At 36.9% G+C, this 20,968-nt stretch overlaps 1 protein-coding gene across 1 annotated transcript in view; it reads left to right on the forward strand.

Annotated features, from left to right (window-relative positions):
* Positions 1 to 3,404: 3,404 nt before the first annotated feature.
* LOC132057761 (villin-1-like) overlaps positions 3,405 to 20,968 on the forward strand; it is a 20,308-nt gene continuing 2,744 nt past the window's right edge. The window contains exons 1-9 of the mRNA XM_059450364.1: positions 3,405 to 3,572; positions 4,453 to 4,521; positions 18,157 to 18,225; positions 18,343 to 18,480; positions 18,838 to 18,966; positions 19,057 to 19,204; positions 19,361 to 19,371; positions 20,116 to 20,253; positions 20,731 to 20,947. Of these exons, the coding sequence (XP_059306347.1) occupies positions 3,405 to 3,572; positions 4,453 to 4,521; positions 18,157 to 18,225; positions 18,343 to 18,480; positions 18,838 to 18,966; positions 19,057 to 19,204; positions 19,361 to 19,371; positions 20,116 to 20,253; positions 20,731 to 20,947 (1,087 nt within the window). The remainder of the gene's footprint in view (positions 3,573 to 4,452; positions 4,522 to 18,156; positions 18,226 to 18,342; positions 18,481 to 18,837; positions 18,967 to 19,056; positions 19,205 to 19,360; positions 19,372 to 20,115; positions 20,254 to 20,730; positions 20,948 to 20,968) is intronic.

Here is a 20,968-nt window from a genome sequence, read left to right on the forward strand (position 1 = left end):
CCCTAAAGATCCCACTCCCCGATGAACATGAGGGAAGGATGAAGACCACATACATGCTCATTATAGCTAAAAGCTAAGTGCCAAACAAAGCAATCAGGATCTATATTCTCCAAGGAACTAGCAAACCCGATTCTTATAGAGGGAGGATACAAGCCTGAAGCAGAACTTAAGACCCCCAAAGAAGATTTTTATCAGAAGAAACCCCATGAACATTCAAAATTAGGGCAACAGAAAAAATCAAGGATGAGCCAAAGAAAGGGAGTCAGAAACTGCGCAACATCCATTTCCATAAAAGAAGAACTTGCAAAGGACAGGGGACAAAAATATGAAGGGGGCACCAGGAACTGACTTCCCAAATATGTTCAATAGGGAACCTGCTATATTACTACTATATATAAGAGAGGATCTCAAAGTTTTGTAGTCCTCACATGCATTTTTTGTCTCTTTTTACCCTTAATTAGAATTTATTATAGACATGTTAATAAATTATCATGTCATTCAAATTCTATCTAATATAGGCTAAATTATTGAGTTAAAATATTATTCTTATAATATTATTTATTATTTATTCATATTATTTACCAATTATCATTTGCTAATTTAAATTTTTATTCGTCCGAACATAATTTTTTTTATTTCTTATGTAATTTTGTGTCGTACATGCTGGCAAACGTAAGTAATTAACAAAAATTTCACTTAAGGTAGGATTAAATTTTAAATTTTAAAAATAAACACAAATAACTTATATCATTATTAAATACTTTCAAAAGTATAAAAATGTAAATGATAGTCCTTCCGCCCCAATCGGAAAATGAATTCCAAAGTACGATAGTTAATTAATCAAATTTTACGTACACACACTTTCAACATAAAATTTATCTAAGAAATTACTATATTAAAAATATTATTTTATATATATTGTAAATATGTTTGAAAAAAACCTATAGTTAATTTTAAAAAGTATATGTTTTACTTTTTTTATTATTAAGATATTTTGCGAAATATCGGATATTAATATCTTATACTAATTTAGGACAAAATAGTTAAGTTCAATATGAAAAAGTTATTTCAATGTGGATTCATAAAATGGTTCATTAAATTAAGGGAAAGAAGTTATTTCAACATGCATCTTTTGGAAGGAAAAAGAAAGCTTAAAGTAAGAACAATTTAATTTCATTGACTTTTACGTATTTTTTTGTGTGGTTTAATTTAAATAAAAATCTACAAAAGTATCTTACAATACCAAGGCTTTTAATAATTTAGATTTTCTTGTAAGTTAACTTTATTGATTTGGTCATATAACAATATTTTTGAAAGTGTCAAACTGATGTTACAAAAACAAAGAAGCAAGAGCAGAAAAAATAAAAAAGATATTTATTAATATAATTTTTAACGTCGAAGGGGAAAGAGGATGAACTGTGAAGAATCAACCATAAAGTTATCTCAATGTGTGCGGGAAAAGGGAGGAATCAACAGGCAGATCACACCGGCTTATGGTAATCTAATACTCCCAGAGAAACCACTTGAAGGAACTGGTCTCTGAAGCACGTCGAATACAAGCTAGGACAATCTATCAAGAACAATCACAAAGAAACAAGTCCAAAAGAAAGGGGTGTTGAAGAAGCAGGAAACAACACAAACCTGCGTTGATAGAAGAAACAACCGAGGAGCGTAAAAATGGAGATGAACTGATTATAGCAGTCCTCCCCCATTGGCTATGAAAAGAGAGTGCTTAAGATGGATCAAAGTGTAACAATGTCCTACTCAGTCTTATACCTTTACTAGTTTGCACTCATGGCATGGACAATCGAGCTCAGACAACACATATAGCAAGGACCTTGATGTTGACCATCGTCAACTCTAACCTTTAAACTTAACTAATTCTCAACCAATGGTCCAAAATGCACCCGAACCCCTCGGGATCCGAACCAACTACTCGACCAAGTCATAAATCACATTTCGGACCTCGTGGAATCAACAAAATTCTAATTTGACTACATTAACCTCCGATGTTAACTTTAGTCAAACTTCTTCATTTCCCTCACTTAAGAAATTTCAAATTTACTAAATCTGATCCGATACTCACCCTTTGCCTCGGGAATTGTGCACCCATCCCCTCAAGTCTTAAATATCATAAAGAAGCTACAGAAAGGATATTTCGGGGAAAATGAGTCAAAAAGCTCTAAACGACCAAACGGGTCGTTACAGTATATTCATAATTGAAAAAATAGAAAAGGATTAGATTTGCCTCTGTACTCTAAAAAGAAGCTATATTTGCCCTTAGGTATACTTTTTCGACACATTTGACCTTTCTATCCAACTTTCAGGCCATATTTACCCCTTATCAGTTAAATCTCACGTCCCCAACTAAATTTTCCTATGTGACATTTTTTCCCAATTAAATCTAGTCACCATTTAAAAGAATTTAACCCGCCCACCGATAAAACCAGACCCACTAAAGGATGTATAGACCCCTTCTCTATTTTCTTCTTCTTCGTCTTCTTCTCTGCTACTTTCGCCATTAATGGAGCTCTACATTTCTTCACTTCCATGGATTTTTCTCGACCCCAAATCCCCATTTTCACCAAATTGAACGAGTTTCTTATGATATTTGGTGAGGAAAATTGTATTTTAGTTTAACTTACGATTATCCTATCCAAAATATTATGGCTCTCGACCTCTCGTGAGATATTAGTTTGGATAACATTTGTTAGTCACCATCCCTGATGAGGCTTCATCTGCAGGGTGCAGTTTAGGGTTTTTGATCCTTTTTCTTCATTGGTTTTCCAAAAGATGACCTAATTAGTTGGGTGGTTGGTAAAAAGGTATAGCTCAGTTTCGTATCACGGTTGAATTTTAAGTCGAAAAATGGTGCTGAGCAGTGCACAACCTCCTAAATTTTGAAATCAATTTCAATTAGCTCATAATTTAAAAAAAAAAAAAAAACAGTTAGCTACTAGCTTGCTTTTTTGGGCTGTGTCTAAAGTTCTCTGTTTTCAAGTAGTTCTTGAAAACCCCATTTCAGCCTTCCATTTCACCAAAGGGTGAAAATAGGGATTTGGGGTCGAGAAAAAGCCATGTGAAGAAATGTAGAGCTGCTTTAATGGCGGAAGTAGCAGAGAAGAAGAAGAAGAAAATGGAGGAGAAGCCTATGTTCATCCTTTAGTGGTTTGGCTTTTAGGGGGTGGGCGGGTTAAATTCTTTTAAATGGGTGACCAGATTTATTGGAAAAAAAAGCCACGTAGAAAAGTTTAGGTGGGGACATGAGGTTTAACGGATGAGGGGTAAATATGGCGTGAAAGTTGAATGGCAAGGGCACATATGTTGAAAAAGTATAAGAAATAGCAAATATAACTATTTTTTGAGAAACAAAAAAAAAAAAAAAAAAAAAAAAACCCACCTGCATGCATTTCTTGGTCGAGTTCGTCTCACGAGGCTTGCCTAGTGTGGTTTACATCTCCTATGTTGTTTGGGGGCTATCACACTGGAGAGGGGTTTACCCAGAGCTTCGGGTAGCGGCTGGGCGTTCCCTTGATACCAAAGATATAACCATTGTTTTTGAGAGTACAGGGGTAAATCAGACCTTTTATTGTTGAAAAAAAAATATTTTATGTATGGTTGAATACATCGACGGCCCCTTAAACTTGACAAGAATTTCATTAGACACTTGAACTATTGCCTGTTCAATTGAGCAACTTAACACATGATAAAGTATTTCTATTAGACACTTTTGACTCAAATTTTGGAAAAACTTCGGTGTGTGTTCTCAAACACCCATTACTTAGATAATTAATCACATAAGATATGTCACCTCCTTTAATTATACAAATCAACATTAATTGGAACATGCCAAGGGTTTATGGCTTATTGAGGCTAATCTATATAACTAACGGAGGTGACATATTTTACGTGGTTAATTTATCTACGTAATGGGCGCTTGAGAACACACGCAAAAGCTTTTCCAAAATTTGAATCAGAAGTGATTAATAGGAACACTTTGTCATGTGTTTAGGCGCTCAAGCAAAATAGGCCGTAGTTTGAGTGTCTAAATGAAATTTATTGGCAAGTTTAAAGGGTCGTCGATGTATTCCGCCGTTATTGCAACCATTTATCTATGCTAGAAAATAGAAAAACAACTCATTGGAGGTTATAGACTGAGCTTTCAGGAATTGCAAATATTTCCTAGTTGGTTTGCCATAGATTCTAGAATCAGAACTCTTCTGATTAAAGAAACTAGAATACATGCCTGCTGAACATCCTTTCTATCAGGCATGTCTTAGAACAATGCTTGTCATGTGCCTGTACCTGAGCTCTTCTTTGGTTAATTTTCTGAGATCGCTAGTCTCTTTGTTTTGTCAGAAATGACTTAACTCAAGGAAAAGAATAAGATGAAAAGCAAAGAGGATTGTGGAAAAGAATGGGAAGACATAAATATATTCTTTTCTATTGTAGGAAGAGAGGGCTGATGCTATTTCTCATATGATTGCTCTTGTCAATGCAACCAAGGGAGATCCGGCAATGGTTAGTCTTCTTTTTCTTGTTCATATGTGCTGCCATATTTAGATTTTCTGCATAATTACTGTAAAGTTGCTCTTGTCTTGAAATAAATACCAAGGGGCTTGATGGCGTACATGTGGTAAATGGAAACAAAATGGTTCAGTTCAGTCTTTTCATATACTACATAGATAAAGCTCAACCCGACTTCCTACGCGTAGAGACTACGTGGCTTTTTGCTTTAACTAAATTTATCTACTGGCATTTTCATCGTGGTATACCAACTGTGTGTTTGAAGAGAGATTTCTTTTGGTAAATGCATTCTTGTATATGGTTTTGTCTCTCTTTTTATTCATTGTTATATCAATTTTTTGGTGTATATGAATGAGGTACTCTTCTAGTTAACCCTTTACTTACACGATTACTATTACTGCATTATCAATAATACTCTTAAACTATAGATGTAATACACATCTCTTGAATGTTTCACACTTAGGGTGTTTTTCGCATAGTCTTAAATGTATATACTAATTTAGTTGGAATTCTTATCTAATTAGATTTGACACAGTGTTGTCAACGGAGGTGCTAAATCCCGCTTAAGCCTTGAAGCGGGGCGTAAAAGATGTTAAAGCGCTGCGCCTTGCTTAATAGGCGCTTTAATGTTGTCATCAAGGCTCTAAGGCATACTTTTCCTTGCCAACGATCATAATCATGAGGAGGCGACACTAAACAATTGATATTTCACTTAATGAAAATTTTCTTTCAATTTCTTTGTCCATATATTTGTTGTTCATGCTTCTAAATATTAGCCTTGGACTACACATATATCTTTGTATTTTTTTTCTCTCCATTTGCGCCTTCTTCATTAAAGTCCACACTTTATTTGCCTTAAATCCCTAATGGACCTTAAAGCTTTTTTGCACTTTTTCGCCTTTGATAACAGTGATTTGACATACTTATCTTAACAATTAAAGCGACGTTGATTAATGCCCTGGTACTTCATTTGGGAATGAATATTGTGGACTAATGCTCATATAATCCATGACCCACCTGACTGAAAACTTAGATGTTCACGTCGCTTAAGGTGCATTTATCTCTCTCCTACTTTCTAGGATTGTAGAAGCCCCTTTTTCCGGCTAGGTCCACCGGAATCAGCCCTTCTTTCCTGCCTACAGTAATCACCCACTGTGGTTACTGATAAAAACCTTTCTCTTCATTTTTTACTTTGATTAATTCTGATCCTTTTTCATGGGGGAAAACATAATTTATTTTAATGCTAGTTTCAAGTCTTTTGACATTACCAGGTGGACTTCAGGCAATGATACTTGGTTTGACTGGGTCGAGAGAAGCAGAAATAGGCTGAGGAGGATAACCATCGGTAAGAAGATTATGGAACGGGTCTGTTTCATCCTCAAGGAGGCTTCGAATGACCAAAAGAATATGGTGAGGAGATGGAAAACAAAGGACCAAGTTGCTGACTTTTATGGTACTAGGAAGAACAATGATCATGGAAGATACATGAGTATTCTGTTTCTTAAGGGTGAGGCTAGATCAGTAATTATAGTTCCTAAGCTAGCCATTAATGCAGGATGGAGAGACATAGCTTTTAAATTTGAAAGCTTCATTAAATGCTCAGTTCAACAGCCTTCCAAACCAACTCCCAGAATCGCTAATAAAGACTATTCCTATGCAAAGGTAGTAAAGGAGAGTAAATGGCAATCCCAACCCACAGGCGATGGCACAGTTGACACAGAGAGTCTTTTAGGAAGATTCTTAACAGGGACTTTTGGGAATCTTGAACAACCTACGCTTTCAGATGTTCGTACGTGGTCAGTATCCACATGGAAGAAAGCTTTTGGGGTGAACTTCTACGAGATGTCGGGGAATCTCTTTCTCTTTGAGTTTCCTAACAGGAACATGGCACAATTGATTCTGCAAGGTGACTGGCTTTGGAAAATAATAAAGGCCAGGTTGTAATGGTGGAATCCTTTCGTTGGCTGCTCATCAGCTCAACATAAGGAAAAGTCGACATGGATTAGGGCAGTGGGCTTACCACTACATCTATGGTCACAATACACTTTTCATGAAATAGGCGAGAAGTGTGGAGGGTGGAAGAAGACAGAAGAGGAGACTGAGCTCAAGAACCATCTTAAATGGGCTCGTATTGAAGTTTATGGTGAGGGTAGCAAAATACCAAATGAAGTCAACATATCAAAGGACGGGTATATCTTCACCATTCCGATTTGGGTTGAGAGAAATCCAAGCTTTGAGAAGATTCCGGTGAGAAAAGTGACAGAAGGGCAGGTCTCATAAAAGGAGGAAGTCGGCCAGGTCTGCTCCTTAACGCAGGGTAATACCCAGAGGATAAAAGACTTGTACGAGGTTATTACACAGATCTATACGATGACAGCTATGGACTGGAATGCATGTGCAGAGGTGGGGCCCTTAAAAAAGGCTCCTGCAGCAGAGAAAGTCAAATTTCTCCAAAAAGGATAGGGAATAGCAGGGGAAATCACATCAGATATCGAGGAAAGAGAGAATAGGGAAATAGTTGAAAGAAGAGAGCACATGGGTTAAGTAAGTGGGACCTTGGAGGAGGTGTCTACTTTAGAGGACTCAATTGGGCCTGATTATAATAAAGCCCATACCTCTTTGGAAGAAACACAGGAAATAGTGGGTGAAGCAAGTGGGGCCTTGGAGGAAGTATGTATTTTGGAGGACTCGGTTGGGCCTGATAAAGCCCATACGTTTTCTGAAGAAACACAGGAAATAGTGGGTGTAAGTGGGGCCTTGGACAATTCGCAGAATTGCCCTTCGTTTGGGGTGGTCTTTAAATTTTGCCCCTCATATTTGAAATCTTTAAATTTTGCCCTTCGCATAAACCCATAGGTTCCGTGTTCGAACCCACGCGCAAATCAAAATTTTTAAAAAAAATTCGCAAGGCAAGTTTAAATTTCGCTATGCCCCCGGCGGCATACACTTGTGAAGGAATTACCAAAGTTATCCGGACCAGAGATACTTATGCCTTATGGGCGGACTTGGCGTAAGTATCCGGTCCGCATAACTTTGATAATTCATTCAAAAGTTTATGCGGATCCAAGCATAAAAGTTTGCCCGTTAAAAGTATACTTGTGGCAAGATAACTTTGTGAAGGAATTACCAAAGTTATGCGGACCGCATACTTATGCCTTATGGGCGTACTTGGCATAAGTATGCGGTCCCGGATAACTTTGATAATTCCTTCGCAAGATTATGCCGGTGGGGGCATAAAGTTTGCCCTTAAAAAAAGTATGCCCCCCCCCGCATAACTTTGTGAAGGAATTATCAAAGTTATGCCGGACCGCATACTTATGCCAAGTCCGCCCATAAGGCATAAGTATCCGGTCCGGCATAAAATGTGTAATTCCTTAACAAAAGTATGCGGGTCCCCGGCATACACGCGACCCAAACCTTGTCTTGCGATTTTTTTTTTTTAATTTATGCTTGAGCGGGGTTCGAACTCGGAACCTCGTTATTTTGGAAAGCTCAAAGTTAATACGAAGGGCAAAATTAAAGACCGGCAATATGAGGGGCATAATTTAAAGACCCAAATATGAGGGCAAAATTTAAAGACCACCCCAAAAGAAGGGCACTTCCGCGCAAAAAAAAATGCTTGGAGGAGGTGTCTATTTTGGAAGCATTTTTTTGCGCGGAATGCCCTTCTTTTGGGGTGGTCTTTAAATTTTGCCCCTCATATTTGTGGTCTTTAAGTTATGCCCCTCATATTGCTGGTCTTTAATTTTTGCCCTTTGCGTTGCAACCCTGAGCGTTCACGTAGAAATCATGAGGTTCTGGGTTCGAACCCCCGCTCAAGCATAAATTAAAAAAAAAAATTGCAAGGCAAGATTTGGGTCGCGTGTATGCCGGACCCGGCATACACTTGTTAAGGAATTACCAAAGTTATGCCGGACCCGACATACTCTGCCTTATGGGCAGACTTGGCATAAGTATGCCGGGTCTGGTATTACTTTAGTAATTCCTTAACAAGTTTATGCCGGGTCCGGCATAACTTTGATAATTCCTTAACAAGTTTATGCTGGGTCAGCCATATTTATGGACAAACTTTTAATGGGACCAGACCAGTAAATCATAACAAACCAATAAAGAATGTGGATGTTTTGTTCTAACTAAATGTATCTTAATGCATATTCAGGTCTTAAAATGTTGCAAATGTACCTCAGTCTGTTAGTATTTGCACTTACCAAGTTGTGCAAATTGACACATCCTACGATGCACCAGTAGATAAAATATAAAAACAATATCAGCCTTTTATGAGCATGCTTTGTTTCTGCCAATGTATGATCTGTTTCTTTCCCAGCGTTACTGCTTTGCTGATGTTAAGTTCAATTTGGTTGCCAATATGCGGAGTTTGAACTAACCAAATTTGGCTTATAAAACAAAGTCTATGTCTTAAGGAAAAGTTATGCCTTATGGGGCATACTTTTAGTTATGCCTTAACTAAAAGTCTGCCCCATAAGGCATAACTAGGAAAATTTTTTTTGTTAAGGCTTAACTAAAAGTTTGCCCATAAGTATGCCGGATCCGGCATAAACTTGTGAAGGAATTACCAAAGTTATGCCGGATCCGGCATACTTATGCCAAGTCTGCCCATAAGGCATAAGTATGCCGGGTCCGGCATAACTTTGGTAATTCCTTAACAAGTGTATGCCGGTGGGGGCATAGCAAAATTTAAACTCTGCCTTGCAAATTTTTTTTAAATTTTTGACTGAGTGGGGGTTCGAACCTGGAACCCATGGGTTTTAGCCGAAGGACAAAATTTAAAGATTTCAAATATGAGGGGCAAAATTTAAAGACCACCCCAAAAGAAGGGCAATTCACAGAAGACTCAATTGGGCCTGTTAATAAAGCCCATACCTCTTCAGAAGATACACATCAGTTGGACTCCTTAATTAAAAAGTCCATTCCTTTCACTGAACCTTTTACTCAATTTCTACACTTAGAGTTGGCGAACAAGACAAAACCTTTCTTCCACTCGATTTTTGGAGGGGATCTGGAGACTTGGATGCGAATGACATGCATATCACAATGCTCGCAAAGGCTTCAAGAAGAGGAAACACAGGAAGAAATCATATCCCAGGGATATTTTTCTCATTATGAAGAACTGGAATCGCAAAAGGGAGCAGAACCGAAGGGGGAAAACTCAAGTTATGAATTCACAGAAGAACAACTGGTGGTTTATGATGAACCCATGCCAATCTCTATTGATGAGAGCATAACAGAGGAATACATGGAGTCACAAGTTACGATAAGGGTTCACCTTAATGTGATCAAACTAAGCCAGTTGTTTGGAATCTCAATTAAGGGATATGAAAATGAGTTGTACTCTCTACTCATTGAGACCGGAACATAACAGACTAAAGGAGATTCAGAGAGCAAAGGGCAATTCTTCCACCAGCAACAACAGCACAATGCCTAAGGAGTTGAAAAACTTAATTTTTAACATGAAATTCAAGGATGGAGAACCTAGGATTAGGGGGAGGAATCTAACCATTATGGAAAAATGATGGTAAAATTAATGACATGGAATGTGAGGGGGTTAAATAATGACGGAAAAAGGGGATTAGTGAGGAATGTAATCAACCAATGGGAGGCAAATGTTTATATTTTAGTGGAAACTAAATTAGATGGTGATGTTAGTAAGTTGCTACAGAGTATCTGGAGCAACAGGTGGATTAGGGAAATACATTTAGAGGCAATGGGTAGTAGTGGAGGGATTCTAATACTCTGGGATAAGAGGATATGGGAAGGGGAACTAGTGGAGAGTGGAGATCAATGCATCACTTATAAAATGACTGGGAAAAATCAGGATTGCACTTGGTTCCTGACAGCTGTGTATGCTAAATGCATCAGGATGGAAAGAAGGGAATTATGGTGTGAATTGGGAGCCATGAGAAGTCTATGTGAAGGGCCATGGGTAGTGTGTGGTGATTTTAATGTTATAAGATATCCTTCTGAAAGGACAAACTGTCGCAAAATAAATGGAGCTATGACAGAATTTTCTGAATGTATTGAGGAGTTGGAGCTTATAGATCCTCCTTTATTTGGAGGGTCTTACACTTGGAGAAGAGGGGCAAACCATAGAATTGCATCAAGGATTGATAGATTTCTATTCTCAACTCAGTGGGAGGAGCAGTTTGGAAACATCAAACAATCTATTATCCTTAAATTAACCTCTGATCACAATCCTATCATGTTGACATGTGGGGATATGAGTTTCAAGAAATCATACTTCAAGTTTGAAAATTGGTGGATGGGGGTTGAGAGTTTCAAGGAGAATATGAAAATGTGGTGGCTATCCTTCACTGTTACTGGCAGACCTGGGTATATTTTAGCTGAAAAACTGAAAATGCTAAAAGGAAAGATGAAAGAATGGAGTAAATCCAATAGAGGCAACTGGAAACAGCAAAAAGAGGAGATTGTACACCAATTGGCCAACTTGGAATCTATGCAGGAACAAAGAAATCTCACAGATGATGAACTTCTTCAAAAAACAAACCTAGCTTTGGATTTTGAGAAGGTGGCTAAAATGGAAGAGATAGGGTGGAGACAAAGATCAAGAATTCAATGGTTGAAACAAGGGGATAAAAATACCAAGTACTTTCATAGAATTGCCACATCACATAAGAGATTCAACTCCATTGACAACTTGACAGTGGAAGGAAATTCTATTAGTGAACCAGCTGAAATCAAGGAAGCAATCAAAAATTTCTATCAAAATCTTTACTAGGAGCCAGAGGAATGGAGACCAGAATTACAGCTCATGAAAAAGGAAAAAGCACCTGGGCCAGATGGATTCCCCATGTCCTTTTATCTTACTTTCTGGGATCTACTCAAAGATGATATCAAAAACACTGTTCATGATTTTCATGCTAACCAGAGGACTGAGAGAAGTTTCAATGCAACTTATGTGGCTCTCATTCCTAAGAAAGCAGGGGCCTTAGAATTGAAGGATTTCAGACCTATAAGCCTGATTACTGGCACGTACAAGGTGATCGCAAAAATTCTGGCTGAAAGGTTGAAAAAGGTGGTTGACAAGCTGGTTAACAAACACCAGATGGCATTCATAAAAGGGAGGCAAATCATGGATGCCGCTCTCATTGCAAGCGAGTGTGTGGACTCTAGATTGAAAGGACATGTCCCTGGTGTCATGTGCAAGCTAGATATTGAAAAAGCTTAAGATCATGTAAATTTGGAATTCTTGGTGAACTTACTCAGACAAATGGGATTTGGGGAGAAATGGCTGGGCTGGATTAGGTTCTGCATCAGTACTGTTAGATTTTCTATTCTTGTGAATGGTGAACCAGTTGGATTCTTCCCATCACGGAGGGGACTAAGACAGGGAGACCCTCTATCTCCCTTTCTTTTTATTTTGGCAATGGAAGGATTTGACAGTATGATGAGGATAGCAATACAAAACAGGTGGATCAGAGGTTTTCAAATAGGAGGTGATAGAGGGCAAGCTAAGGAAATTTGTCATCTGCTCTATGCTGATGATACAATTATCTTCTGTGAACCCATTGAGGAACAGATAAACTACATCAGATTGATACTTCTGTTTTTTGAGACCACTTCAGGCTTGAAAGTAAATTGGGGGAAGAGTAATTTGTTCTCAATCAAAGAGATGGCCAACTTGCTGAGTCTGGCAGAGATACTAGGCTGCAATGTGGAGCATCTACCTACTGTTTATTTAGGCATGCCACTGGGCAATAGACACAAGGAGGAATTGATATGGGATGGCATTGTAGAGAAGGCTGAAAAGAGATTGACAAGGTGGAAGACTCAATACTTATCTCTTGGAGGAAGACTTACTCTCATAAACTCCGTTCTAGATTTTTTACCTACCTCTGTTATGTCTTTGTTCCCTCTACCTTCTAAGATTATGAAGAAGTTGGATAAATTGAGAAGGGATTTTCTTTGGCATGGATGCAAAGAGAATAAGGGATACAATCTGGTGGAATGGGATAAAGTATCACAGTAGATATTTGGGGGGAATGGGCATCAGAAACCTTAGGAGACAGAACAATAGTCTCTTAATGAAATGGCTATGGAGATATAATGAAGAAGGCCAAGCTTTATGGAAGGAGGTTATCAAATGCAAATATGGTGAATATAGCCCTTGGTGTAGTAATGTCAGCTCTACACCCTATGGAGTTGGGGTCTGGAGAACAATCAGAGATCTTTTGCCTAAGCCAGCAGGGAACATGACTATAAAAGTGGGAGATGGTAGTAAAACAAAGTTCTGGGGAGATGCCTGGAAAAATCAGACCCCTTTGAAGGAAGATTTCCCTGATTTATTCATCATATGCAACAATCCTGAGGCAACTGTGTCAACGAGTGTTGGACTACTCAAGGGTGGGGTTTATCATTTAGGAGACTTTTGAATGATTGGGAAGTGGACAGGGTGGCAAATTTGCTGCATGAATTGGAGGGCTTCAGTGGCACTACATCAGATTCAGACTCTATAAGATGGAAACATAACACGGATGGGCAATTTTCAGTTAAAAGGGTCTATGAAATTGACAATGCACAACAAAACAGAAACCAGCAAATTTTGTGGAAAAATGTTTGGAAAAATATAGCACCAACTAAAGTGAAATGCTTTACATGGCTGGTAGTTAGAAGGGCTTGTTTGACTCATGAAGTTTTGAAGAGAAAGGGACAGATCATTGTCTCCAGATGTCCACTATGTGGGGAAACAGATGAGACCAACAACCATCTCTTTCTGCATTGTAAATTCACTGCACAGTTATGGGCTTTATTTTTTACCCTCACAAACACAAAATGAACCATGCCTGAGCACACTGCAGATCTACTGAGTTGTTGGATTAGAAGAGGAGGAAGCAAGAGCCAGAAGAAATGGTGGAGAATTATCCCACACTGTATCTGGTGGACTGTGTGGAGAGAGAGGAATAGTAGAAGCTTTGAAGATAGGTCCAATTCCATTCACATAGTTAAATGGAATTGTATTGTATCTTTCTATTTTTGGTGTAAAGAGAAAGAAATAGAGGAATCAGAGCTTGTAAATTTGTTAGGCTCTCTGTGAGTAGTATCTATCCCTTTTTCTTATCTGTTGTTGTTTTTTTTTTTCATAAGGTTGCCAGCATATCCTTAATGCTGAGGAATACAACATTACCAGTTTCAAAAAAAAATAAAAAAAAATTAAAGCGACGAAAACAAATCCATTGAAAACATTGTCACGCCCAAAAGAGTGGGCACGTGACCGACACTCAATGACATGAACTCGCGTTGAGCGAACCTAAACCATCATAGTACCCAAATGATTTATCATTTAAAACATTTCTCGAATGAACGAAGATAGACACTTTGGTCATCAAAAACTATATCAAGATATACATGTAAAGTGTGATTCATACATGCCATATAAGTTCCATGCAAAATAAAATATAACCCACACGCTTATGCAGCCTCTGTGACATGATGAATGAATAATAAAGAACGGGGACATGACTTCCCGGCTACCAAAAAAATAATCAAGTTTAGCTATCACCGGATAGAAGGTGAGGCATACTAAATAGAAAGATATGATAGCAATCCAAGCTCGTATGTCTGTCAGCGCCAACCCTTATACCCGTGATAGGAAAATCATAGGAAAATCGAACTTGAGTACATATCAATGGGAATGCAATACGTGTTATACCTACCTACACCAAGTGGTGGGACAAGATTTATATGAATCATTTGAATGTCATGATGTAAATCAAGTGAAATTGAAAACAAATGTTTCATAACATTTTAAACAAGTAATTCAAATGTTGGATCCTTTTGCCCAAGCGTATCATATAAGGAAATTTCCATTTACCGAGAGTACCATAGACATTGACATCCACAAATACTTACTCAGGCTACACCGTCGTCCTTAGACATGCGGAGGCAACATGCTACACCACCGCCATGCATTAGTTAGTAGAGGCACACTAGCTGTGTTAATACCACATGAGGTGAGTAAAGGCTATAAGTAACATTCTATATTTGCCAACTGATGTCAAGATAAGGTCATGCACAACACTAACTTACCTATCTAAATGTCAAGATAACTCACGTAATACGTTTGCAAAATACTTCATGTGTAAACCATACGGCACATTTCACAAATCATGTCAAATATGGCTTTTTAAACCTAAATGTGTGAAACATAGTATACATTTTTGATAAACTGTTTGAAGTTCATAACAGGTGTTCGAATAATTCATAAGTTTTGCAAAGTAAAAATACGGGAAATATTATTAAGATGCATATCTACATCACTAGTTTTACGAGGCCCGTGCTAAGCCCGGGCCCAACTCCAGATATAAAAAGAAATATAATTATGTTGGTAATAATTAAACTTCAAATAAGTATATTTTCAATATATAAAAAGAAAATTTTCATTTCACTCCTTTAATATCTTAACTTTCATTTTAATGAAATTATTTACTTCAAATTTAATGCGGAGCCATAATTTGAAATATCTGAGTTTCGAATCCTAATTTTTTAAGTTATTTAGTTCTAAATTAATAATTTATACATATTAAATGAACTTTTAATACAAATACAGAATTTGAACCAAAGTGCTACCGAATCCGATGAAATCGGTAGTTGACACTTTAATTCCACCCTACTTCAAACTCATTTTGTGTTTAAAAGATTAATTTTAGCTAACTAAACCAGAGATTTTAAAGATAACCCGATCTTACTGATAATATTGTCTTCATTTTCAACATTGTATTGCATCATTTAATAATTTTTAAACTATCTGAAAATAATTTTTGTACTATTCTTGGTAAACACATATGAGCTCATTAAAGTATTATAAATGCAAAGTAAAAGAAATGCCTACATATGAATAAAAGAATTTTGAAAATTCTCAGAATTTCATAATACAAATATAAAAGTAAAAGAAATGCTTACGTGTAAAAATCTATAATAAAACAAATGAAAAAGAAGAAAACAAAGAGCAACAAGAAGCAAGAATATCTAGCGAAGAAATGACTATTTTTTAGGTTAATGGATAAGATCAATAGAAGAACAACAAGGGAAAATAAAGTACGGCGGATGGGTTGTTCCCTCGCCAACGGGGGGTCTCGGGTTCGAGCACAGGTATGAAAAAAATCCTTGGTAGGGAGCGCTTGCCCGATTGGGCCCTATGACGCGCGATGCCGGATTAGGCGGGCTCTAATGCGGTATCGGATCTAGGATAGAAAACGGGTAAATAAGGCGGTAGTTCGACAAATTTTTTAAAAAGTATACCATAAGAATAAAAAATAAATTTGACTTTAAAAAATAAGATCAAGACCTAGAAGTAATTAATTGAAAAGTTTAATAATTTTTGGAAAGTTTTGTGAGGACTACAAAAGCCCTTTTATTATCCCTTATATATAGTAGTATAGGTACAGGCATAAATAATTAAAAGCGAAAAAACTGCCGAACCGAACCGAACCCCGAGAAAGCGAAACCGAAAGAAACGAACCGAACTAGTTTGGTTCGGTGTTTAGTGTTCGCTTTCAAAAACCGAAATTGAAATAAGCAAGCCGAACTTTGATGAAGCCAAGGCAGAAGACCGAAATTTATACATTACACGAAAAAATTAAAATAGTCCGGACCATTAAGTTTAAGCCCAAAAAAATCCAATTGTAATAAGCTCTCTTTGCTTTTGTATCCCTAATTTTCCACTTCGGTTGAGAAAATCAAATATCCTTAATAAAGAAAGGTGACTAGGATGTGTCTTTAGGATTAATGTATGTCCTTTATGTGTTTTCTTAATTATTCTTCTTTGTATGTATATAACACTAGTAATCCTATATTATGGTTATGGTTTTTGTTCTTGTGTATCTGTTTGTTTGATTTTGATTTTAATTTGTTAGTTTTATGTTTTGTTGCTTTTGGGAATATGAATTGGTGTAAATGGAATCGCTTCTAATATCATATCAAAAAAACCGAATTGAAAAAACCGAAACCGAACCGAACCAAACTTCAAAAAACCGAAACCGAAAGAACCGAACAGAACTAGTTTGGTTCGGTGTTTGGTGTCCACCTTCAAAAAATCGAAACCGAAATAGCCAAACCGAAGTTTATTATGACCGAACCGAAGAACCGAACGCCCACCCCTATAGTAGTAATTACACTGAGCCCTATTTATAGTTATATTCTGTATAATACATAATACTTCTTTTCCATGTGGGACACTATATACATTAATATTTTAACACTTCATCCCTCTCAAGTTAGTGCATAAGTCATATGTATCGAGCTTGTTACAACTGTAACTAATATGAGGACCAAGAGAGACTTGGTGAAATATTTGCAAAGCTGATCATTTGACTTCACAAATTTTGTAACAGTATCTCATGAGAGTATCTTTTTTCTGATAAAGTGACGGCCAGTCTTAATGTGCTTAGTCCTCTCATTAAATACCAGATTTGACGCATATGAAAGGCAACTTGATTATCACATATAAGTTCTATCCAACTTGTTTCTCCAAATTTTAATTCTCTGAGCAAATGTTTGATCCAATCTAGCTCACAAGTTGCTAAAACCATTGGTCTATATTCTGCTTTTGTAGTAGATCAAGCAACCACATTCTGTTTCTAACTCTTCTGGACAACAAATTACCTCCTACTAAAATGCAACATCCAAACATAGAACGTCTATCTGAAGGTGATCCTACCCAATCAGCATATGTATATCCAATGATCTGCTTATGATCTCGATCCTTGAAGAGTAGTCCTTTTCGTGGAGTTTACTTTATATGCAGAATGCAGACAATTGCATCCCAATGACAATCATCTCATTAAGAGTGAAGTTAGAAGTTTAAAGTTAAATTGTTTCTGCATATAGAGAAGTGTCATTCTTTTTAAGTCAGACTAAAAAGAAAAACAGTGTCAGATAAATTGAAATAGAGGAAGTGTACAAGAAATTTAAGCTGAAGTGCTGTACACATGTAGCATTCCCGAAAGATTGGCACATTCTTTATTTAGAAACAATTTAACTTTACTTGATGATTTACAGCCACACAAACATCTGAGGCTTGTTTTGGACAACACATTTCAAAAGTCTTCCTTTATTTCTTAAACTCCGTGCCAAGTCAAACTAAGATAATCTTTTTGGGACGGAGGGAGTAACATATTTTTTTTTTTTGGATAGGTAATTGTATGAATATTATTGATGTATCTAACAGAGTTAAGAACATTCAATACTCAATGTTTTATCTCTGGATTTCTTACCCTGTATTTACTTATTTATAATTTACGTTCGAGAACACTCTACTTGAATCCAATTAATTTTTTTACCTACAAACCGGTGCTCGAAAATCAGTGGTCATTTTGTTAATCTTTGAAATAAAGAAATGGTGGTAAGAAAGATATAGTAGTAAATTACTTAATTTTAAACTAAGGCACTAAAAAATGCTTACACCAAATAAGACTACGTTACATTTAGACTACATTCAACTGGAAAAAAAGAATAATAAGATTATCCTCCAAAAACACATTATCAATTAAATTAAAAAGACCTCAAGGGAAAAAATAAATTAAAAATCTTTCCATGTATATCTTGATTTTTTTTTTTGACTTTCCATATGATGCTCTTGAGTTGTTTTTGTTTCAGGCTCAGATCGTCGATGGGAGTGAACCAACTCTATTTCTCTTAATTGTCAAGACGTTGATTACTTTTAAGGTCTGTTGTAACACCTCATATCTTGCAGCCTTGATGATGTGACCATTTTCAAAATTTTGCTGTTTCCTTTTCTATTTAAAAATAAGAATTCTTTCCTTTTGTTGCTAATTTGTGAAGGGTGGTAAAACTACAAGGTATAAGAGGTCTATCATGGAGAAAGGTGTTGTAGATGATACCTTTGATGACACTAAGACAGCTCTCTTTCGGATCCAAGGAGCTAGCCCCCATAACATGCAAGCTATCCAAGTTGATCTAGTAAGTTGGAGTTTTCTACATTATGCGGAAGAGTATGTTTCACTAGATCCACCGTGATCCTCCTAGTAACTTCCCCAGGGCAGGTTTTAGAGGGCCAACGGGGATGTGGAGGCTGCAACTTATTCTTTCTTTTTAATTTGAAAGCTTTTGGCCTGCTTAGCTTTGTCCTAATAAACATTGTTGCATTAAATCCAGCAAAAGTAATCTTTTCTTTGTTAGTCGGTGTAAATCTAGCACCTGTATGGCCATGACCTGCCAATGGCTTAACTGTCAATTGGATACTTACCTGCTTTCTTCTCGAAGATCGGGTTGTGTGCTTCTTGGGAACTGAGACATTCAATTCATCAACTCTTGCAGGCAGCAATTTCTCTTAATTCATCCTACTGTTACATCCTGAAGACTGAGAGATTTACATTTACTTGGATTGGGAATCTCTCCAAATCCGGAGACCTTGGTTATGTCGACAGAATGCTAGAGTTTATAAATGTTTGTATTTCCTTGAACTTAAAAATTGATTCTTGGGTTTGTCATGAATTATTGATTTCTCTTGCGCTGTAACTCCGGAATCATTTGCAGCCAACATGGCAACCTGTAATGGTTCGGGAAGGTAGTGAACCTGATATTTTCTGGACTGCACTTGAAGGGAAGGTGGAGTACTCTAGGGACAAAGAAATCAAAGGGTATGTGGACAGTCCACAGTTGTTTGTATGTACTGCATCTGAAGGTGAGCCACGTACCTCGCTCTTTTAATTATTTTCTGGTAAAAGATATTGTGTTTCTTCTACTCTTCCGAATTATTTACCAGATTGAAACAGCTTTAGAATAACGTCTAACGGTGAGTTCTGGATCTTTTGCCAACATGAACCAATTACAAAATCAGACAACTTTAAGGTACATCTGAGATACCTCTTAACAATAATCCTGTTTTTTAGCAGTTTCGTCTTCCATTTTCTTCATTCTGTGCGTTAGATGTGTCAGCTTCTATAATAGAAATGATTTCATTCAACACAATAACTGTGCTATAAAGGAGTTTAAGTCAAGCTTCTTTGCTCTGACTGCCCCGTAAATAAAGGAATTCTAAGCTGAGCAATTATCATAGTTGCTACATATTCCTAAAACATGCATATGGCTCCAAAGATGCCTCTGCTGGAGAATAATTCATCATGTACGACAAACTAAATATTTTTGTTTGATGCTCATTTAGGAGTTAAACCAAGATGCAAACGCTGGTTTTATTCACTTTTCTTCTTAAATAAATAGTGGGTTATGAGTTAGATTCTCATTGCTTCTCCGTTGGACATTTGGCCTTCTATCGTTGAGGCACATGGGGATGGTGAGATAGTGCAAACTGTAGATAATAGGTCCATATAATAGCAGGAAGACAAAAATTACAACAGTTTTTTTCTCTCTCTCTTTTTTTTTTTTTTTTTTAAATGTAATCATCTTTGAAGGAAGAAAGAAAATACGTCCATATTATAGACATTTAGTCCATATCATTGATGGTAGAAAGGAAATACAACTATCGTTGAAGTCCAAAGACATGCACTAGGCTGCTTCTTTCTTTCTTATTATTTGGTTACATATATTTACAATGCATTCTCAGTCAGCCAAGCTTCCATTTCCTTATCATTGCAGGTGAAAGAAATATACAATTTCTCCCAGGACGATTTGACTACTGAAGATGTACTTATACTAAACTGTCATCATGAAATTTGTGTCTGGATAGGGCGCAATTCCCACATCGATAAGAAAAGAGCTCTTGATTTCGGTCTGGTACAAGCTGCAGTCTAGAAATTTATTTATTCAACTACTTCAATTTCTCTTCCCCCCTTCCAGCAAAGTAAGAAAAGGAAAATATAAAGTTCAGTGCCCACATGAAATCCATTCTGCTGGAACTTGGATTTCCCATTTAATTGTTTTATGAATATTTTTTTTATTTTTTATGAATGGGTATGCATGTAACTGATTCTCCTCTTAAGTTAATTTGTTCCACATTTTCTGTGACGCCATATCTCTGTGAGAGAATATGTTAGCAGGCACACTCAAGCTATATCAAACTTGAGGCCCCTAAATCCAGGCTTCAATGATGCTTCAATATAAATGTATATAATTTGGTTAACACAGTGGCTTCTGGAATCTAGCTACCTGAAGTAGTCAGATAGTTTAATTTACACTAAGTGTTTTTTTTTTGAGACTTGTAACAGAATTTGCCCTAAGTGTTTGATTTCCGTTACTTGCATTGGAAAACAGAAGTTCCTTGAGATGGAGACTCCAGATGGTGTGCATCCTCAAAAGACTCCTGTTTACGTTGTTAATGAAGGATGTGAGCCGCCATTCTTTACTCGTTTTTTTGATTGGGACTTCTCAAGGGCAAATGTAAGCCTAGTTTCCAGTTGCATGTTAATTACTTTTGCATTTTCTTTTCTGTGTCTTGATTGTTTTAATAATTTTAATTCCCTTGAAAAATGTAAGTCGGACTGGGGTTTTT

Source organism: Lycium ferocissimum, chromosome 5, assembly GCF_029784015.1.
Source record: "Lycium ferocissimum isolate CSIRO_LF1 chromosome 5, AGI_CSIRO_Lferr_CH_V1, whole genome shotgun sequence".
Lineage (NCBI taxonomy): Eukaryota > Viridiplantae > Streptophyta > Magnoliopsida > Solanales > Solanaceae > Lycium > Lycium ferocissimum.